Genomic DNA, 23,571 nt, shown 5'->3' with positions numbered 1-23,571 from the left:
CACTACAAGATGATCTAGAGAATTCCTCTTTTTAGATTGAAGGTTCCCAAAGAAAGAAGTATTCCATCTCTTAAGATGATAATTGACATATTTAAGTTTCTACTCAAAGACAAACATAGCCATGCCATAAGTTGGGCCAACCTCTCTCCATCACTTAGCCACCAAATCATAAAGGGGTGAGTCTCGAAGCCACATAAGCTAGAATCTAAAACAAGGGTTCTTAGAGAGTGCAACAAGAGAAGAAGAGAACTTAATCGACCAATGATTAGAACCTCTCCAATCAAGAATTTCAGAACTCATAATTAGGCCACTACAAACCCAATAACATGAAACAAGAAACCTATCCAAATGTTCTGAGATAGCTTCCTGACACTTTGTCTATTGTTCCAAGTGAAAACCCCATTTGAAGGCTTAACATCAATAACAAAAAGAACATCCACCTAGGCTTGAAAAATATCAGAAGCAAGGCCAAGCCTAGGCCAACCTCCTCTTTTCTCCTCAAGACTTAAAATAGAATTAAAATCACCTCCAAAAATCCAAGGAAAATAAGGAGCATAAGAATGCATATACCTAATGTGATCCCAAAGATGAATCTTTCCATGAATGTCAATAGGGGCATAGACATTTGTCACAAGAATAGTCTCATGAAAATCCAAGATAGTAGCCACCATAGAGATTAAGTAATGACTAGAAATCCACCAAAGGGGAGAAATCTTTCAAGGGTCCTAGAATAGGGCCAAACCTCTAGAATTCCTTGGTGAACCAATACTTTGACAGTGACTAGCATACGAAATGCATGGAGTATGCTGATGCATAACCTCAATAGAAACCTTAGTCTCTTGAAGACAAAAGACATATGAAGAATTAATTGTAATCAAATAATTAATATCTTTTTGATGACAGGTGCTATTCAAACCCCTCACATTCCAAGAGAGAATGATCATTGAGGGATTTGAGAAAAGTGAGCATCAATAGGTTTAACAAATCCAAATTCCACCAACAGAGCTCTAGCCATTTTTATATTTTTGAGGTCTATCTTCCACCCTTTTAAGGAGCTATTAGCAGGACTTTTCTTAAGGGGTCGTTGTTGCACTTCCAATCTATGAGATGAACCCTTATTTTGAGATAAAACTAAAACTTATTTAGTTAAATCTACCAAAACAATGCCATCCTCTGTGGAATTATTTAAAGTCACCTAAGCCACTTGTTGTTCCTAAATAGCTTGAACTAGCTCTAGTTCAAGAGATGGTAAAACCTCCATATTGAACCCAACACTATTAGAAGTGACCACATGTGGGACCCCTTCTTCCAAAGCTAAATTCTCCAACACCTCAAACCTATTAAAGCTTCCATCTGTCTGTTTATCCTTGAACAGCCTCTTCTAACCTCATCCTTTAGCCTTAGTTTTAATAGGTACAAATCCTTCCTTGTCCTTTCGTCGAGATTCAACCATCATGGGAGCTTTCCCTTTGTCCTCTTTTCCTAGAGGAGGAGATGTCAAAGAGGGGGAATGAGCTTCCATATGAACTTTAGGGAAATGTCATCGGAGATGGCCATACTCATGACAAAACTGACATTGAAAGGTAGAGATTCATAATCTAACTGTTGAATCCATGATGAAGATCCCAAAAAAAATTCCATTGAATCTGGTAGGGGATTATTTAGATCTATCTCAACACAAATACTAGCAAAATAAATCACCTTTTTATCAATGGTTTGTGTAGCAACTACTGCAGGCTTTCCCAAGAGACTAGCAATTTTATGTAAAATGTCTTCTTGCCAAAACTCTAGGGGGAGGCAAGGTAGGCAAACCCAAATAGGAACTCAAGAAGGCATCTCTTTAGTTGAATTGAAATTTGCATGCCATGGTTTAATAAATAATCCAACCTAATTATAAAAATATGGGCCACCTTCAAAAACTCTATTATGATCTCCAATATTCAAGAAAATATCCATAAAATAGCTATTTGTTGCAAGAACAATATCCATATCTCCTTCAATCTACTAGGAATGTCGAATCCAAGCCTCGAGAGTGGACAAAGGAATATGAATACCAAGAAACTTACAGATTAGAGCATGTCTACTCCAATATGAGACATCTTCCACCAAATTAGGAGGAATGACCAAAACTAGGCGATCTTGGGTTCTAGGAAGACACTCATTGACCTTCTTCATAATAGGGCCATAACTTGTATAAAATGTATCTGCTTCCTATGCATGCATGCTTGAAGAGGACCCATTATGAGCCTTGTCCATGTGAGAAAAATCCACAACTGATGCCATAGAAATCTTTGCCATGGAAAGATTGAAGCCAGGAAAACAAACAAAAACTAGAACAGCTGAAAACAAACTAAAAAAGTCCTTGTAGATGCCAAACAGAAACAAAACCTATAGTAATAAACAAAAAACTACTCTGCTACTAAAACATTTCCATAGAACCCCTACATGCAAACCTGCAACCAAGCCATAGCACCTCTATCTCCATTTGTATGTTAGAGACACAACTTTAATTCTTTAGAAGAATGTTATATATTGAATCACATATACATATTGAATTCTTCTCTTTACATTTCCATTTAATTACATCTAAGAAATACTCCTTTTCTATGTTTTACCAATTTATTTATTATGTTATGTTTCATATGAATTGAAATGGTGAATGATATCTCTTTCATGGTCATTTACTTGATACATCTACATCCCTATTATGTTGTTCCTAGGTTTGTGATATTGTCAACCTTTTCTTTGGGGGATCATTGTCTTGATTTGTGAGTAACATAATAGTCATTTCCCTTGTCTTTTCACTTGAAGGGAAAGGGTCCTATTTCCACTTTCTATCTATATCATAAGATCCATTTTCTCCCTTTGCTGACTTGTTCTCCTTTTATATGATGACATCTTTCTTTCAATCTTATGTTATCTTGAAATTGCATGTCTAGTACAAATCAAAATCACTTAGGGTCTATTTAGTTTGTGGAAGATGATGGGAATTGGCTTTTTCATAATCCAGATTTGAAATTTTTTGTGTTTGTTTCAAAATTGGAAAAATTGAATTAGAATACCTAACTTCTAATTTTTCCTCAAAACTAGGTCATCATACTTCCTTCTCTGGACCAAGAACTGAAATTTAAAACCTAGTTACACTTTTTAGGAAGTAGATGAAAATGAAAATGGACCTTTCTTTTTTGTCTACACACATAATTGTGAAGGATGTATGATTTTTTTGGGTGCCTATATGCATAATTGAAGTATTGAGGAATTACAATAATTAGAGTGAGAGTCAAGTGCCCCAATATTGCTACATGCTTGAACAAGAACTGATTCACAATGAATAGAATTCAATGGTTGTTGCACCATAGTGTAATCTCCTCCAAGAAATATTTGATGTCATTGTAGATTATTGAAAGCTAATAAATTGTAGTCTGAATCAAATGAGGATGGCCCCAACATTAATCTGTTAAGAAAATATTGGTGCATCACATTTTGTTGATATCAAATAGATGAAAAAGGGAGTTGCTAAAATGATAATGGAATTGGAGCATAACACTAAATTGGGTAATGTGGAAGATAGATAGTGATGGTGCTAAATTTGTGGGCATTCATATCTTCTCATCTAGATCTACTTTGGGAATATTAAATTGTTCTTCGGCTCTAATCTCTAGTTGTTCATTGTATACAAGAGATTAACTTTGGTGACAATGTTGAGTGAATTACAAGAGATTCCATTCCAAAAACAAGGATTTTGAATGAATTTTCTATTGTCATGGCATGTATGCTAGGCATAGATTGCAGAGGGATACCCTTTGCAAGCTAAGTCCAATGTAGCTTTCCCTAATTTGTCAATCTATTCTTTCTTGGTTAGTTCAAATTCCAATTACAATTTGAAAAACCAAAAGCATAAAAATGTAATTTCCCACTCATCTTTCAAGTGAAACAAATGGTTCAAGTAGAATCCCAAAAATAGGAATCAAGATTCACAAAATCTTGATTTGGCTAAATTGATATTTGTAGAAATCCTGATTTCTACAATTCCACGAACCAAATGGACCCTTAGGGAGACTGAATCTGTCCTCTTGTTCAATGCATCCAATATCCTTTATGAATTCAAATTCTCTTATAATTTTATGTTCTCTCTTACATGCATTGATTGTGTTATGATTTCAATCTTACGCTTGTAAGTGCATCCTTGTTATAAAGAATATATCATTTAAAGATTATATTGGATTTTATTTCTCTTTTCTTTCACCGATCCGTTATCTCTTTGTTGTTCCTTTCATGATAACTAAGTAGGAATAATGTGGTATACATTCATCTATCCATCTCATTTCTCCATAGATTTGTATTATTTTATGGAACATTCTTATCTATGGGTATGTATTACTTTATTACATGCACCGTGGTTTTTGCCTAGAAAATGTCTTTACATACTTTAGATTTTAATGCTTCCCATTCAATGATCATCTATAACCTACTTCATATGTGATATATTTTCTAAGCATATTATGTTTTTTATAACTAATTGTCTTATGATTTTTCTTTATTTCATTTTCTATATGGTGTAGCATTATTTTATAATACTTCTTTTTATTGATGGGATGTTTGCATTTTGTGTATGGCTGTTGGTTTTTGCTTATGACTCATCCTTAGATATTTCATTATTTTGTTATATAATCCACCATAGATTTAATCTTCTTTTATCATACTTTGGGGAAAGAAGCCTTGTATAATATTTCTCTTCTTCTTAGGATCTACTTCCTTGGATTAACTGGAACTTGTTTATTATGTGACATTGTTCTTTCTTTATGAAGGATTGTGTCGTGACTAGGGATTCTCTCTCTTACAAGAGATGTATGTCCTATGTCATCACTTCTTCTTTATCAAGAACAAGTATGTCCATTATATATACTTTCCCTCGCTTGGAGATTTTTATCCTTGATCCAGGGATCCCTATTCCACCTATATATATATATATATATATATATATATATATATATATATATATATATATAGGAGGGGGGGGAGGGGGTTTGAATAGGTGTATTCTTGTTATACTTCCCTTCTTCTTGGTGATATTATCTTAATCAAGAATTCCTCTTATGTTGACATATTGTTATGAATATCTCTCCCTTTTGATGACATATCATTTTCACAATTTTTCTATGGTCTTAGATTGTAAGAGTTAAGGTTCTTTGCTATGAATATAGTCTGCATTATTACTTTAAGGATATCTCATTATTGCATAGAGTAGATATCCTCTTTCTCTTCCTTCTCATGTATAGTATCTAGACATGGGAAGGAGAGGGTATATATAAACCCTCCTTCTATATAGTTTCTTCTCTCATGGGGCAAAAAATACAAATTTTGAGCATGGCTTAGAGTAATTTAGCCATGGATTTTTGGTATGATTTCTAATTTATTATCTAATGTATGCATTTTTATTTCATCTCTTCCTCTCTTGCACACACAAGCACATATACTAAATCTTATCTATGGGTAACACAACAATTTTCAAAGTCCCATATATGGGTAACACATCCAGACATATATGCTACATATTATATATGGGTAACACATAACAACTTGCGAAGTCCCAATATAAGTAACACATTCAAACACAACATGCTAAATCCTATACAGGGGTGACACATTTTTACAAGGTCATTCTATGGTGATACAAACAACATTGATCTAAGGATGGAAATTCATTGGGTTGACTAGCAGGTTACCACCCTGTTAGACCATTCAAAGCCATCTTTTTCAAGCATCTCTTTCGATGATTCATAGTAGGGTGTGCACTCTATTGGCTGAGGTAATCACCTTTCTCTCCCTTCTCTCTCTTTTTCTCTCATACTAGTAGAGATAGATCCATAAGCTATGTTAATTAATGATGTTTGTTTTGTATTTATTATTTCATTATTTATTCTTTAGAATAGCTTTTCAAATATGATTTTAGTTGATAGATATTTCTTCAACTAAGGTCTCTTTCATTGGTTGATTTGGGTTTTTTTTTAATATTGACCCCTTATTATATCTTTGTATTTTTAGCTTTATTTTTCTTTTCACCCTAGTGCATGGATGTGCAATTTGGACTCTTGGTCTTGGGGGCTTATTCCCTTTAACCAAGTGATGTTTTATGTCATTGCAATTCATCAGATTCCTCTCTTATTTTTCTCTATACTTTACCAAAGTGTGAGTTGATCCATATGCTCGCTAAAGTGGGGGATACATGTATAGTATTAAATTGGAATAACCTCAGTTTAATGAAGATTTAGCACCCACTTAAGCCTAGGTCATCATTATTTACATCTTTCCTTCTTTCTTCCCTTTTTTATCCTTTCTCCTAGGTGAAATTGGGTTAGACCTTATAGATCCTCTTTAAAAGATCTTATTTTCATGGCATAAAGCTTTAGGTTAGATCTATTCACTAGAGGGGCCAATCAAGAACACATTGTGTCCTTGATTAAACCATACATTGGGTCCTGAGCTTGAGGTAGGTTTGAGGTGTTAATTCTTAAGTAGGTCAACCTGCAAGAGTTAGTCAATTCTGAGCCCTTTAAAATCCCCTCCATTTTCTCCATTTCTTATTCATAATCCATCTCCAACAAAAATTCACATGTTCAAGCATGCCCTCAAGATCTCAAGTTCTCAATCATTCTTCAATCTTTCAAGGCATTCAAGTAATCTCTCCATTGAAGATCAATGATTCATGCATTCAAGCTATTAAAGGAGTTTATGCAAGATCTAACACTTTCAACATTCAAGATCCTTTATGGCATCTTCTGCATTCATTCTATCGAGATCTATATTCATTCATAAGGTGGATTTCAAGCACATTTATTCATGAAGATTTTGATTTCACTTTGATTTCCTTTCTAGGGGTTTTGAAATAGAGTCAAAGCTATTGCATCTACATACATGATTACATTTTGAATTAAAAAGCACATTCATAGATTTACATTGCTTCATGTTATATCTATCACTACTACTTACTAGCATTCTATTTTCATTTCAAATCAAGGTTATTTCCTAAATTGGGGTTTGACTGAGGTAACCCCCACCCCATACAAAAGAAAAAAACAAACTCTTTATTTTAGAATTTTTGGATCTTAGATTGGTGAATCGGTTGTGGATCTAGATACCCTTTTTGTCTTTCTTTGGAACTACAAAATTAGAATCAATATCTCACTCATTCCTTTAGGGTCGATTAGGTCACCCTTGATGCTTCAACAGTGACCGAGTCAACCCTAATGAACTAGTTTGACCCAAACAAATCACTGAACAATTTATGGGTTTTTCCATCATGCAATTTTTAGCCTATATCTTGGGATACAATAATTTATAACATCATTTGACAACCCATTTTCATGTTTCTATTTTTTAGTGTATATCATCTTCCCCTTTTTCATTTCAAAACTTTACATTTCAGGATTACAATATTTATCTCCTTGCTTAAACCCTCTTAAGGTGGAGGTGAGAGGGAAATAAACCTAGGTTATTCATCTTTCTATATTGGGTTTACAAATTGATACTTCCTTTTGTGTCAATCAAAACCTAATCTAAGGGGTGGATCTTGGTCTTCCCCCTTTTAAATGTGTTAAGGTGGTTGATTCCATTTTACCCAATGCACACATCCATTTGTCCCTGATGAATTGTATTAGCTAATAGATGTCAAGTGGACTTCAATCTTGTAATTAGATAGGTAAATCATGGACAAAGCACTAATTATTGTGAAACTAGAGTTAAGCCCTAAAGATTCCAAAATAACAATCTCATAAGAAGAAATTTGGAGTGAAGAACAGACTAATCGGAGTTCTAATTGAGGAACATATACTTTTCACAATGAAATAGTTGAGATTTCTAGAAAAGTATTCTAAAGACTAAAGAGGCTACAACACAAGTTGGAAAGGATCAATCTACACCTCTTGAGGTAGTTGACTGTTGCTATGATTTCAGTCCCCTATTCTTAAACTTCTAAGGTTGATGCCAAGTCAAGAGTTAGTGTCTTGTTTGGTTATAGCTTTCCATTTAGGGCTCCTTCTCTCATCTCTTCCCTAAGTTTATATTGGTGGGTACCAATTAAGTTAAAGTGCATTCAAGTCCTACTAGGTGATTTAGGTGGGAGGGTAAGTATCAATCCATTCTTAGATGAGAGGGAAGCAGTTCTAATTCTCTAAGAATTTATAACTCCATGATCAAAGGTCTCTATCTATAGGAAGGATACATTTAAAAGAGATCATAGGAAAATTCAGAGAAAATGGTAGTATAGAACATCAAAGACTGATGCTACAAGATGATATGCAAATCATGAGAACGAGCAAGAAACAATATCAATTGAGTTCAATGCAAAGTGAACACTGAAGGATGTAGAAATGATGAAGAGCATGGTCAAAGGTGGCAAAAACTAGTTTAAATCAAAACAACAATCCAAAACACATTTGAACATCCATGTTATCAAGTTGAATAGTCAAGATGCCTTGGAAATAAGACCTTTCTCACAATCGTCATATCTTAAAGGATCTAATCTTGTCTCTATGCTGCTATAAAGAGTTGAATAAAGAATAACCAAAGTGACATAAGGATAGCATGACAAGTGGAATAGGTGGGACCTCCTTTTAGTCATGCACAATAATTAAATGAGGATCATTGATCTCAAGATAGATGTACAATTGTCACTTTGTCATTATGGAAAGTTGCTTGACTATTAATTATAGTGACATAACAACAAAATAACACGTCCCTGTAAGCCATTACATTCCATGAGATACGATCAGAACCTAGTCACGAAGTGCCACAAAGTATAGTAGGTCATTTCCAGATTCTCCAAGCAATGAAATAGTGCCAAGTGTTTGCCATGATGTACACAATTGGAAGGTGGACCCACACTGCAAACCAAACAAGAGATCTTTTTCGCAACCGTTAGTTCTTAAAAGATCAATGCTTGTCATTATGTCGCTTACAAAACATGAAAGAAGAATAATCTTACTGACATAATGACGATTCAACATGTGTACCTAGGTGGACCTGGAGAAATTCATAAAGGGAAATGGTTGGGTTTTAATCATGATTGTTGGTTTAAGATTGATGGTCAAAATTCAAAATCATTGTGACCATTGAGATACAAATTATAAGGATTTGGCACCAATAGTAGAGTATGAAGGAAATGAAGAGTTTAATAGGGTTTTCTGAAGCCTCACGAAGATGAATGGTTTCCAGGTGTTCTTAGAGGTGTTACAGGATCAAAACATTGTTGGGAATGATGTCACATATCAATACCATGTTGAAGATTAGATTTTTTTCATGTATTATTCATATTCTCTGTATATTTTGTGACTGTTGCTCTATTAGAACTGAGGAATGATGCTCTATTAGAACTGAGGAATGACATAAAACTATAAATGTAATTTCTTTTGATAATACTAAGGTTGACAAACTTGACGGTGAATTGGTCTGTAATTCCATTTACCCTATTTTCTTGTCATATTTTGTGGCCCATGCATAGAGTAGTTTTTCATTAAGAGTTGAAAGACAATTATGTATGATTATGTGAATAATCAGATAAATTTCATTTTACTTTGATGTTTGTAGTATAGTGATTCCATTTACTTTCTTCATATATGGTTTTGTTTCTTCTCTTGTTAGTTTCATAACATGTTAGATAGTTTCATTGGGAAATGAAAGATAAATGTTTATAAATCTATTAGTTATTGGTTGGATTCTATTTCATTCAAGGCTAATAGTGAAAGTAATTCCATTTGCCCTCATGTGCATATCTTCTTCATTCCTCTTCCACTTTTAGATGGTTAATCTGCATTTAGAATAGAAGTAAGGGTTAGGAATATCAAGGTAACCTACTAAAATCATTTCATTGAGTGTGATAGGTTATTCAAATCCATCTTTCCTAAAAAATTTGTTCTTACAAACAATTTGGTTATCCTTTACTGCTCTCAAGTTAAGAGCTTATAATGTCAAAACTTTTGATATCATAAAAACATATTCATTGCAAATCATAGGGAGTTGTACCTAATAATTCAGAGGGTAGTGATAGAATACATACACTAACCCATTTGTTGGTAAACGTCCTTTTGTCTCTCCAAAAATTGGGTATCAAAGAGTCAAGTTATAAAATCTAATAGGAGGAAAAACTATTACCCAACACTAACATAGTCATAGCATAAAAAAATCATTGGGGATGTTGTTCATGAGATTTCTAAATAGGTAAAAAACATTGAAGGGAAAAGTGTGGAGTTCCCACCAATCAAAAATATTGAGGTAGAGATTGTTGATATAACTGGCCATAAGGACTTTCCCTCACCATCTCCTAAGAAATAGGAAGAGGAGTTGATTCTTGAGAAGAAGAAAAGGTTGTAGAAAGTCATCAAGATGAAATTTTCAAAAAGATAGAAGAGGAGTATAATGTAAAAAGGAGATTGAATCTTGTTGAATTAAGTGAGAAAAAGAGGTACCAACTGATGCAAACAACTGTAGAAGTAGAAGAGATGATGAGTTAGGAGATGAAGATATAATTCCCACTTCGATGGACATTACTAAAATAAAACCTAAGGAACCGATCATAAATTCAAAACAAGTAAAGAGGAAGACCATAAGAGACAACTTGAGACTGAAGAATAAAAAGGTTATATTCATAAGGTGAGATTGAATATTCTAGTTGAATTAGTTTGATGTAGCATATAGTGAAGGAGATTCAATAATTGATCAAATGGACACTCTAATCAAGGTCAGTCCAAATAAAAGTCCAAACTTGGAGACACCAAAAATGAAATTAGTAAAGGAAGAGATTAATCTTTTTTGTGTTTCTCTTAGTGTGTGGGCAAAATGTGATTCATATGTTGTATTTTCCTTGTTACTAGATTTTGTGGGGTATTAGGGTCCCTTCGCAACTTGTTGTCCATGTGGGGTCTATTTTGATTGGTTTCCCCTTCTTTGTTTTTGTCCTATCTTGTCTTGGTTCCATTTCTTTTCGTGGAGCTTATTGAATATCTTGTGATGTGGGTTTCAGATCCCCTTGTTTAAAACCTGCTATGTTCTAGGTTTTAGAGTCCCTTCAAAACCAATTTTCTTAATAAAAAAAGAATATTGTTGAAAAGAATCTAGAGAAGAAGATGATAGGAAAACTAGTGGGTAAGGTTACTAGAGACAGTAACAAATTAAAAGATCTAGTTAAGGACACAAAGTTAGTATTCATTGAGGTAGGTCATCTAATCACAAAAGTATCAAACTATTTTGAATTTGTCAAGGATTTGGAGCAATAGAGAAGTGAAGTAGAAAAGGAGTTAGAGAGCCTAAGTGGTTAGATTAATCCCATTTCAAGCTCAACCATTACATACAGTGGACATGCAAAATAAACTGTACACAAGATGAAATATCACGAACATGAGAAAGATAGTAGAATGATTAGTCTACTTGAACTATAGTCATATCCATCCCCTACCATGAATGTTATGCAACATACTGTGAAGAATGAAAAACAAATACTTTCCTTTCTAGATATAGGTTCCCTATGAGATATAGATGAGATAGCCTCTAGGTTACACGAGAAAAATATTGCTTTGAGTCATTTGCAAAAGTCTTGGGAGGCATACTTGGAGGAAGAAAATACATACTTCAAGGTAATATTTGATAGGATATGAATACATTTTGTATTATTTTAAATATTTTTGGTATTGTACCTTTGTCATTGTTGGCAAAATGGAAGATGGATATTAGGGGGAGAAAATGAATCATAACGATATCATGATAGGGCTGTAAGTGTGTAAATGAGTAAAGAAAGGGAGAGCATTGGTTTATTTGAGTTGAGATGTTTCCCATCAATGCTAAAGGGGGAATTGTTGGCATTATGATGGAAATATTGGTGGTAGTTATAAAGAGATAATTATTTGGATTTCATTAATGGAAACCAAGTCAAAACAACTAAGCAATATGATTGGCGAAGCCAAGATGAAGTAAGAATAAGATCAATGATACCACAAATAGGCTAAGTTTAATAGAGGGATTGACAACATAAACACCATTTTGGTGGTGACCATGGTATAGGTGTAATTATGTAGTATGATCACATGTACAAAATACTAGTGGCTATCTTTCAACATAGTGATGATTACAACCTAATTAATTGATCAGTAAGAGAGTTTGGGTTGTCACAGTTATCAAGATAGATAAGAACACTTGAGTTCTTGAAGCCACTTAGAAGATTCTAGATCATTACAATGATCTAGTATGTGCAATCATAATAGGGGATGTGATGATAAATATTGAAGGTTATAGTGTATGGCGAGTTGTCATTCTTAGGATCTTTGAAGAAGTATAAAGAAGATGTAAAACAATGCACTAGAGTAGTAAAATTGTGCTTAACTACCTTGGATATATGAAAATAACATCTTCTTAAAGGTTGACACAGTCATGATAAAACATATTATGACATTGAGATATGCAAATTACTTAAGGTGTTTGTTTGGGAAGCTTAAGGTTTGAATAAATGGCTAGGATTAAGAGGAAAAAATTGTGTCTGTAACAAAACTATTCTTAAGGAGGTATATGATGAGAAAGTGAGTGTTGATTGTGAAATGATAAGGTTGTGATTGAGTTATTGAATAGCTAAGAGAAAAATAGTTACGTAAGTGCATAGAGTAGATTGGATTTGATAGGGAAGAAGTGCCACATCTAAATGAGTGATCTTGTTGTTTCCCAATAGTTACAATAGGAAAATCCTTGAATTTAGTGAACTCTAAAAAGTTCTTGTTGTAAATCTCTTAATCGGATAAGCTCTTAAAAGAGTTTTGAAATTCTCTCTTCACACATCTAACAAGGTACAAATCACTACTAACAAGGTGAACCCTTATAACAGGTTATTGTAGCTCATAATAGGGAAACTCATTTACTACAGTAGTGACCTTGTGGGTACCATCTCCATTGTTGTTTTCACCCTCTAACAAGGAACTCCATGTCACCAAAATATCTAAGTTACATGAGATTGTTTTTTGTTTGTTAGATATTGTTCTCTTTTATTTACTTGCATCACTTATATGCTTTGTGGTTTGGAAGTTAATATTTGTTGATGCAAGTTTTGTATCACTTACATGACATATTAGGATTTGAATATTCAATATGGGATATCAAACATGCAACTCCTCTCTTGAAAAGTTATTACTCATGAAGACATAAGCAATAGCTCCAATGTTCCTTAGACCGTTGGATACTTAGTTAGTTTTATCAATGTGATTTGCTGGTAATCACATGGGCGGCCTTACGCTATTCATTCAAGGATGACTTGGACTTTGGTGGAATGATGGAGATAATGATGGGTTTGTGAAATATGCGAGTGGTAGATAATGTTGATGGTGGTGGTGATGAAAGATGTGTCTGCTAGGGATGATGTTGATGGGAAAGCGATGGTTATGGGAGGTGAATGGATGTGCTCTAATACTCAACTTACTCATCTAACTTACTTCTCTAAGCTTCGACTACCTAGCTGCTTACTATTCTACTCCTACTCCTATGAATGGAAGGTTAGCAAATGGACGGGGATCAAACCTAATGAGAGTTGACCAGCGGCCTCACTTCCACAGGTGCAATGATTCAAAAGAATAATAAACTAGTTTACCACACAAAGCTTCCCAACCAGCCGCTAGGATGCTAGTGGCCTAGTATTGATCCCTATCAAACATTTACCAATGCTACCATACAACTATCCATCTACTTCACTCCTACTTAGCAACTTGAAATGAAATTTGCTTCAACAACTTGAAAGGAAATCTAACTAAGTGCGAGTAGAAAACATGTAATAATACCCAATGTTCTTAATCAACATGCAAATCGTAACAATGAAAAAAAGAGCAATTTTGGTATTATCTTCGCAACAATTTCTCCAACCACTTTACAAATGAGAGCAAATGGCCTTTTATAGGGGCCAGAAATACAACGGATGGTGGAGATCAAAACAAGATCAACGATCCAGATTGGATCCTCAAAACCCTAATTAGGATTGCCACCCCATCGGCCAATGAGAAGCTGCCACCTCATCAATGGACCAATGAAAAAAGTGCAAAAAGTGGCAACCAATGAGAAGGCACCAAAATGGTGGCCAATCAGAAATAGACACTTGTCCTATTCTAGAAGAAAGGGAAATTGCCACTTGGGCTTACATCAAATGATCTTCTAATATAAATCTTCCCTTTTTTTTCATCTTCTTAGCTAAGGCAATGAACTTAGCTAGCCTTTCATTAACTTCTTCCATAGGAGGACAAGGTGTGTGCTTCGCCTTGAGTTCTGCTGACTTTGCCACACCACTTGCTGCTTGTAGTATCCTTTCATGATTCTTCTCATATTCTTTCTCAAATCCAATAAAAGCATTGAGAGAGAAAAAGGTGCCCAAATGCTTTTTCTTGATAGCAACTTTTCCTAACTCATCCAACTTCGATCCAAAATCTATCTCATTGATATCCTCTTCTCTGATATCCTCAAAATCAAGTGCCACCTCAACATTGCTCATCATGGTTGAAATGAAAGTGTCGATGCTTGGGTTGTGATGTGCAATTGCCTTTTGTATATTCTTTTATGTTACCACCATTGGTATTGGTTATTCGCCTCATTTTTTGAGAAGAAGGGTGTTTTGGGCATCATATCCTCTTTGTCTTTCTTAGTCTTGTCCGCTTGGGATTCTCACTTGCACTAACATCCTCCATGCTCATCGCCTTATTACCAGATGATAGAGTGGTGGACTAGAAGGCAAGTAGAACCAAAGGAAGCAATCCTTAGACTAGAACGAAAGAAGGATGTCAGCTTAAGGACCCCTTGCAACTCTAAATGATTTGAAATTACCTCTACCTATAGCCAAGGGGGATTGTCCTTCCTTTAGTCTGTCCTTCATTTGTATCATGTCCACTGTAGCGATATTGGTGTCGGTTATTCTCTTCATTTTCGAGAAGAAGGGAGTTTTGGGCATCATATCCTCTTTGTCTTTCTTAGTGTTTGCCTGCTTGGGATTCTTACTTGCACTAACATCCTCCATGCTCGTCGCCTTATTACGGGATGGTAGAGTGGTGGACCAAAAGGCAAGAAGAACCAAGAGGAGCAATCCTTAGACTAGAACGAAAGAAGGATGTCAGCTTAAGGATCCCTTGCAACTCTAGATGATGAAAATTCACCTTAACCAATAATCTTATAGCGACTTTTCAGAATTAGGACTTGACCTTAAGAACTTCAAATCCCTTGCAAATCACAAATTTATCATGCAATTCACCTCCAAATAAAATTACCCAACCTAGGGCAAAAATCGTAGCCTCTTGAAAAAATCTAAATTTTATCTTCCACAAATTTTGGCTCCCACAAATTTCGGCTAAGCAAGAAGAGTGCAGATCTGCTCTTGCAAAATCACCAACACCTTGAGAAGGAGAAGTGAGGAAGTGAGGAAGAAATGGGAGAGATGCCTCTTCTTATACCCAACTTTCTTCTTGGACACTGGGAGAAAGAAAAACAAATAATTAATGCAAAATTATGGCCCATAGTTAAATACTTAACCAAAATTAATTTTGCCAAAAAGAAAATTGCATTTTAAAATTGCCAATTAGTTCTAAATTGCAAAAATAAATTAAATGGTGCCTTGGAGATGTTAAATATTTCTATTTAATGAGGATTTAGCAATTAATATGTCATTAAAATTGTATTTTGGCTAACCAAAAGCCATTTTTCAATATTAAATTACCAATTTCATTAAAGGCAAAAAGTTTTCAAGGCAATTTTTATCTATTAAAGCCATTTTTTTGCAACTTTTACCCAAATCGATTTTGCTATGCCAATAATTTTTTTTTTGACAAAAATAAAATAAAATTTCTTCTAGAGCCAAAAATCGATTTTGCAATTTTATTTCACCATCACAAAAATTAATTTTCTTCACCAAAAAAAATAAATTAAGATTTTCCAAAAACCCAAATCTAACAAAAATTTTATTTTTTGAAAATTATCCAAATTTATACAATTATATCCAAATTTTCAAAAGAAAATGTCTAAGTACAAAATTTACAATTTTATCCTGCCAAGTTGGAATTAACTTTGAAATTTGCTCGGCCTAAGAATAGAATTGGTGGCTCTGAAAAATCAAGTTGAAACCAGGTGAAAATAAATCTAACCCTGTCCCCACATTTGTCCTGAAGGTGCCAAGGCATGAAAATTCTCGAAAAATCAAAATTGTTGGACAAAACAAAAATTTGCCGAGGCGATTAAAAAAAAAGGGGGTCCCCAAAGAATTTGGGACGATGGTGTGGAAACCTCACAACAATATTTTAGTTGAGTAGATTGGTGTTTGAATTTACACGTTACCTATTTGTACTAATTCACTTCACCCTTAGTACCTAAAATCCTAAAGTCCTAACAAAAAGTATCATAGTTGTGTTAGATGATTAGATTATGTTGTTGTTTACCATGTTGATCATATCTTCATGATATTGTTATTGATGTGACATGATATTTTTTGATGATATCTAGTGTATTTTACATTCATTTGGATTATATCTAGTTTCAACTGTATTGTACCTTTGCGCTGATGGTATCTCTTCTTATGACTCTATAAATGGGTGTGCAATTCATGTAATGGATGTATCAGATATTCAATACTAAAGTATTCCCTGCATTAAGAGTGAACGTAGCTAGTTATAGTGAATCACTTTAAATTTGTTTTGCATCTGTCTTGTGAATCTCTTTTTGTCATTTGCTTTCATTTTTCTGCTTGTTAAAATATTTAGAACAATTGCATTTGAATGATTGAATGAAATTCAATGATTCATAATATTCAATGCCATATTTCTCAACTTCATTTTAACAATATGACGTTTTTTTGGGATTGTAAAACTTAGTGTGTTGGAGAAAATTATTGAATTAAATTGCTCTCATATTGTTATACTTTGAAACTTTTACCTACAATTTGGCAAAATTGCTCCATCCCATCCCTTTACCACTGAATCTTACAGGAACCAGATTTTTGACTGAAACCTAATTTTTTCTAATTAATTATAAAATTTATTTTTACAACCCTGTTCAATACAAGCACCGGGGGGAAGATAATGGGGTCAAGCAAAACCCGAGTATTGCCCAAAACCTCATAGTTCAGTTCAGAGATAAGAATGAATATCAGATAGAATAGAATGAGTGACCCAGTTAACGCCAAGGAATGGTAACATTAATGAATTCAATATTACTGTAATAACAACTCCTCAATGCACCTTTGCTCCTTTGCCAGAGATCTGTCTTTGTTTGGGATCCATGTTCAATTCCTGCCACATTGTTGTGTGCACATAATACGTTTTATTACTTTCAATTCTTTTCTACTCGTTGCATTTGATTGAGGCTCTCGAATGCTAAGACGCAATATGTAAAAACACATGATTTCGCTGCAAGTTTAAGTGGTTTTGCATTCTTCTAAAGGAAGTTAGAAGGAAGTCAGTAACGAATCTGTCCTTTTTTACACAAACAAATGGGCACAAGACTATTATTGGGTTATCCTTTTGATCAGTGTTTCCAACTCCATTTTAAGAAAGGATATCTTGGAAGCACAACTGTATGATTTTAATGACCTCTTTGTTGAAGGTATATGGATTGTCTTTATGTGTTACACACAATTCATATGCATAGCGAAAGTTTTGGATGATATAAATCAAATGATTTTCCTCTGACGAAATATTTATAATTATAACAATAGGCATCACTAACACACTGAAAATGTCTATTTAATAATGGTCTATCTGTCAAATTAAACCAATCCCAGGTTTTCCTTTTGAAAACTTGTAACAATTCAAGATCAATAGACAATAACATTGGTAACCCTGTTGAACAAACATTGCACAGATAACTATTTGAAAATATAAATGTACAATGCTTGGCTGATAAAGCTATCTATGTTAGTGCATATGGGCCATTCGTTATCACCTTTGAATATGGTCACTAGTTTAATTTAAATTAAGTGCAAACAAGACTCTAATGATTCAATAATAAAACTTAGTGAACATGAATTTTTTAAATAGGATGGCTAGAAGATTTAAAAAAACCCAACTCAGATCTTTAAAAGGTGAGATATAAAGATCTGTCGCAGCCAAATAATGTCCCTAGATTGCAAATCATATTATTCACATAATATATAAGGGATCTGTGAATATCCCAAGCGACAATCTTGTGAATTTCCATTTCCATCTAATAATTAAGCTTGAATGGTCTTTAGCAGTTATCCTAACCAGGAGATGGTCTACTTCTCCACAAGTATCCTTCATTTTCCATGACCACATACGACATAAAAACCGCCTAAAAAAATATTAATTTCGAATCTCATATTTTGGTAAATGCTAAATATGCTTTAGGACATAAAAACAAAGCTTTCTTTCAAGCAGGGCAATGAAATGGATTCACACAAAAGCTCAGTAAAAGGCAAGAGTAAAAGGTCGTTGTCATTTCAAGCCACAGGCAAACCAAACACCAATTTGGCTGTGAAACCGATCTTTTTGCACAAGGAAACTCTTTCCATTAGATTTGCATATGACACAGGTCTTTTACCCCAGCACTTTGACATCATGACCAAGCCTGGAAGAAAATTGGACCAAACCACCTACTCCCAGTAGAATGCCCAAGAAGTGCTCTTCATACCGTTCACTTAATTGTAAGCTCTTCTCTCCATATTCCTATCGACTGAACAGCTTTCCATCTCTTTCAAGCATTTCTTTGCTTTCACATTTTTCCATTCTTTCTCTGCCTTCTACAACTTTTCAGCAGTTTCATGAATAACAGACTTATGCCACTTATCCATGTTACAACGGAGCCAAAACAAATATCCCATCAGTATCTCCAGGCCACGACATGTTGTGCAATATTATCTCATCATGTCATTGCATGGTCTATTGCTCCAAGAACCCATAAACAGCATTTTCTTGGGAACTGAAAATAAAGCATAGTTCCTTTTTACCACCAATCTGAGATCCAGCAACTTGAGATAGCCAAAACTTAAGTTTCTAGGTTCCCTTGGCATCACCAATAATCTTGACAAGAACATTGTCCATGTTTGAAATGATGGAAACGATTAGCATCTCTCACAACAATTTCTCTTGCAACAATCTTGGAGATAAATTTGGTTGCAGTATGACAGTCACCACAAACTCGAAGGTTCTTGACAACTCTGATAGTTGTTCCAGGCAACGTGTTTGACAACCCGAATGCTATTGCCAACTTCTCACTATGATGATAAAGAAGTATTTCCTTCTCTTCCTCTTCCACATCATTCAATATTGGTGTTATATTTGGAGTATACCCTGCTGCCTTCATCTCCCAAGACAATGTATTCAACTTTGCATAGATCTCCTGTGTTTGTGGATGGGATTTATCTCCTGCACAAAAAGCATGTACATCTTTATTGACTTCAATCCAACTACATCCAGGAGTCTTCTTTATTTCGTCCTCTTGCATTATTTTCCTTATCTTTTGATGATCACCCCACCTATCCACTTTCGCATAAATGTTTGACAGAAGCACATAAGGTGCAGCATTTGTGGAATCTATTTCAAAAAGTGTTCTTGCCACAAATTCTCCTAGATCTACATTCACATGTAATCTGCAAGCACTAAGCAAACACATCCACACAACCACGTCAGGTTTTATTGGCATTTTGATGATAAAATTTAGGGTTTCTTCAAGACAGCAAGCACGGCCAAGAAGGTCAGCCATACAAACATAATGATCAGTGGTAGGTACAATGGAGTACAAATCGCTGATATTATTGAAGTGTTTACAACCCTCATCCACTAAACCTGCATGACTACATGCAAATAAAACACAAACAAAGCTAACATGGTTGGGATTTGTTTCAGACTGCTTCAGTAGAGCGAAGAGTTCAAGGGCATCATTGCTATAGCCATGCATTGCATATCCTGCGATCATTGCATTCCATGAGATGATAGTTCGTTGTGGCATTTTTCCAAACAATTTGTATGCCTTCTTTATGTTTCCACATTTTGCATACATGTGTAAAAGAGTATTTGCAACGAAAACTTCTGATAAAAGTCCTCTATCAATGACTTTTTCATGGATTTCCATACCCTGTTCCAAAGCGCCAACTTTGGCTAACGCAGGTAGGATGCTGGCAAAGGTTACCGAGCTTGGTTCTACGCCTTCTAAAAGCATTTGCTTGAAATGCCCCAAAGCATTTTCAGCAAGCCCATTTTGAGCAAATCCAGCAACGACTGCAGTCCATGAGACAGCATTCCGATGAGGTGTCTCATTAAAAAGCTTCAAAGCCTTATCAAGAACACCAATATTGGCATATCCTGTTATCAATGTATTCCACGAGACCACATCAGGGTTATGCATTGTGTTGAACAATTTGTGTCCCCTTTCTATGTTTCCACATTTCGTGTACATGTCTAGTAGAGCAGTCACAAGTACGACATCCCACAAATGTCCGCTCTCAATTATCTTTGAGTGGACCTCCATACCCTGTTCCAAATCTCCCATTTTAGCGCAAGATGTGAGAATGCTGGCAAAGGTTGACGAGTTTGGTTTTATGGCTGACACTTGCATTCGGTTGAACATTTTCAAAGCTTTATCAGCAAACCCATTTTGTGTATATCCTACAATCATTGTTGTCCATGATATGACATTTCGGTGAAGCATCTCGTCAAACAATTGGCGTGCCTTGCGTACGCTTCCACATTTCGAGTACATGTCTATCAGGGCATTGGCAACCACAATATTGAAGGGCAATCCGCTTTCTGTTACTTTTTGATGGATTTCCATACCCTGTTCCACAATTCCGGTTTTAGCACAAGCAGGAAGGATGCTTGAAAATGTTTCTGAGCTTGGTTTCACACCTGCTAACTGCATCTCCTTGAAAACATCCAAGGCTTTTTCAACAAACCCATTTTGTGCATATCCAGCAACGATTGAAGTCCACGAGACTGCATTCGGCTGAGGTATTTCATTGAAAAGCATAAAAGCCTCGTCAAGAAAACCCTGTTTGGTGTAGCCTGCAATCATGGCATTCCATGAAACCACATCTGCATTCTGCATATTGTCAAACAATTGGCGCGCATTCTGTATCCTTCCACATTTTGAATACATATCGATGAGGGCATTCGTTACAATAACTTCAGATTGAAAACCACATCTGATTACCTTTCCATGGATCTGCAAACCATGTTTTAGAGATGATGTGCTGGCACACACAGGAAGAACAGTGGACAAGGTGAAGTGATCCGGTTGGACGGCAGTTCGTTGCATTTGGTGAAATAGTTTTAAAGCTTGTTGGGGGAACCCATGATTTCTGTAAGCTGCAATTATCACATTCCATGAGAAGACGTCTGGTTCGTTTATCTTGTCAAAAACACGGCGAGCATCCACAACACTTCCGCACTTGTCAAACATGTTGATAAGCTTAGTTTGTATAACAGGGTGTGTGGCAAATGCATGCTTACTGTCATTGATGTGGGTGCTAATTTTCTTACCCTCTGAAAGGGTTTTCTTGTCTATGCAGCTCTGCAAAAGATGAATATATGTAGAAGCGTGAACAGGAGGATTGTTTGTGGTAAAAACAATGTTTACTGCATCCTTCAACCGACCTTCTGCACAGAGTGCTCTCAGATTTTGATTGAGATTGGTTAAAAATGACATCGTATGAGAATGTAACGTCATTCATTGCACCACGAAATGGAACTTCTTTCAGTCTGTCTCTGATTAATTAAATATGATACTGTACGTTTTCAATTCGGTTATGAGTCATTACATGGCTATGAGATTATATGTAATGTTTTTTAAAACAATGTTGTGAGAAATTATTCTTTTGTTAACATTAATTTTGGCATAAGATAATGAGAATAGGTGATTCGTGTGAAGAGTTTTGACAAGGTTAAAGGAGAGTTGTGATTATGGTTGAGGATGTAAAGAGTTATATAATGTGAAAAAGAGAATAATATAATGGGAAGAAGAAACTAGACAAATAAAAAGGCAAAAGAAACAAAAGAGAAAAGAAGTAAAGGAGGCTACAAATGAGAGTTTGAAAAGGAGGAATTAGACTAATTTATCCCACATGGGTTGTAGAGACTACTTTAGGCTATGAGTAGTTCCTTATGGTCACAAGCTCAAATTTGCTCCTAGATTTAAGAGGTGAGACAACTTGCAGGTAGATGATCTCATGCATGGGGGGATTAGTCTCACCCTAGCTCACGCATGTACCCAAGATAGAAGTTGCTAGATGCTAGGCTAGGTTGCGGGAATACCAAACTAGAAAGGAATAGTGGATGCAAACAGTCACCTTGTGAACAAAAGTTATTTATAGAAATCAAACTCGTAGAGTTTAGATAAGCCAAAGAATAAATTTGCAAGAAAGTAAATAACTTGAAGAGGTACTAGAATTATTGGTGGATATGTGATCCTTAAATGTGATCCAAAGTTTAAGAGAGAAGATTTAGATGGATTGGACAAAGATGTTGATAGATGAATTAGATGAACATTTAGAGTTTCATTACTCCAAAGAAGGGGAAAATATTGATGATTTAAATGAGAAAGAACAAGAATTCAAAGATTGCAATAAAAAGAAATATCTAACCTATCACTAAAGGTGGCCCAAAATGTAATTATAGAAGAAGTGATTTGAATTATAGATGTAGTAGTAGGGACAATGTTTTGAAGGTCCTATATTTGATGGTGGGAAACTTTCATAGAGGAGGATGATTAGAAGATTTGAAATCACAAGCTTGCCAATATTTGACATTGCCAAAGTTTGAGGACCCAAGGCTAGTTGAGTCTAACTATTTACTTAGTCTTGTCTCACTCCAAGACTCTTGAGTCTTAGGCTCAAACTACTAAATCTTGAGTTTGGACTCTTCTAGCACTTGACCATAATAACTAAAATTTTAAGTCTTGAGAGTTTAAGAGTCATATGAGAGGTGCAATGCATGAAATATGACAACTTGGCTGTCAAATTAGGCTTTTATGTACTCTAAATGCATTAGTTTTTTTAAGTTTTTTTGTGTAATAATGATGTTATTATTTTTGTTTTTGTGAGGTCTATGTTGATTCTTTGTTGAGTCCATGTAGTACTGAATCAAAGCCAAATATTGGCTTGTCGAGTTGAGTTAGAGTTAGAGTTTTCAAAATTTCAATACTACAATGAAAATATAATGAAAAGGAAAATGGACCAAGAACATGTGGCATACTTGCAAAAAGAATTATAAAGTAGAAAGAAAGAAGCACTTATGGATATTTTTTATAATCTTTAACTTGATTTTTTGTTTTTTGTTATTTTTGCGTAGGCGAGGATAGGAAAAGTGAATGTCAATGGAGGGAAAATTGAGGTGGGTCTAAGCTTAGAAGATCAAATTGGGAAATTTGAAAGAGAAGAAAAATTATAGAAGGTAATTATGATCCTACAAGAGGTTAGAATTAGAGTGAAAACACATATGTGAAATTATACAACCTAACATGGTGGTGGGTAGGCCATGGTAGTTATAACTTTTAGTTCTTTGGAACAAGGGGTTCAAATGTTCAAAAGACATGGCGGATGATGTAACTGCCCTTTTATGACATGTA

The 23,571-nt window shown here is 34.9% G+C and overlaps 1 protein-coding gene across 1 annotated transcript in view; it reads right to left on the bottom strand.

Moving 5' to 3' along the window:
* The window catches only part of LOC149540178 (pentatricopeptide repeat-containing protein At1g11290, chloroplastic-like), a 60,912-nt gene extending 39,191 nt beyond the window's left edge, over positions 1–21,721 (bottom strand). Inside the window, exon 1 of the mRNA XM_089801333.1 lies at positions 19,797–21,721. Coding sequence (XP_089657459.1) covers positions 19,797–21,675 — 1,879 coding nt within the window. The 5' untranslated portion in view covers positions 21,676–21,721. The remainder of the gene's footprint in view (positions 1–19,796) is intronic.
* Between the last annotated feature and the right edge of the window lie 1,850 nt (positions 21,722–23,571).

Source organism: Cupressus sempervirens, chromosome 9 (genome assembly GCF_028749045.1).
Source record: "Cupressus sempervirens isolate cs-2001-9-10 chromosome 9, ASM2874904v1, whole genome shotgun sequence".
Lineage (NCBI taxonomy): Eukaryota > Viridiplantae > Streptophyta > Pinopsida > Cupressales > Cupressaceae > Cupressus > Cupressus sempervirens.
Note: the sequence above shows the minus strand (reverse complement) of the source record. Positions and strands in the feature narration are given on the sequence as shown.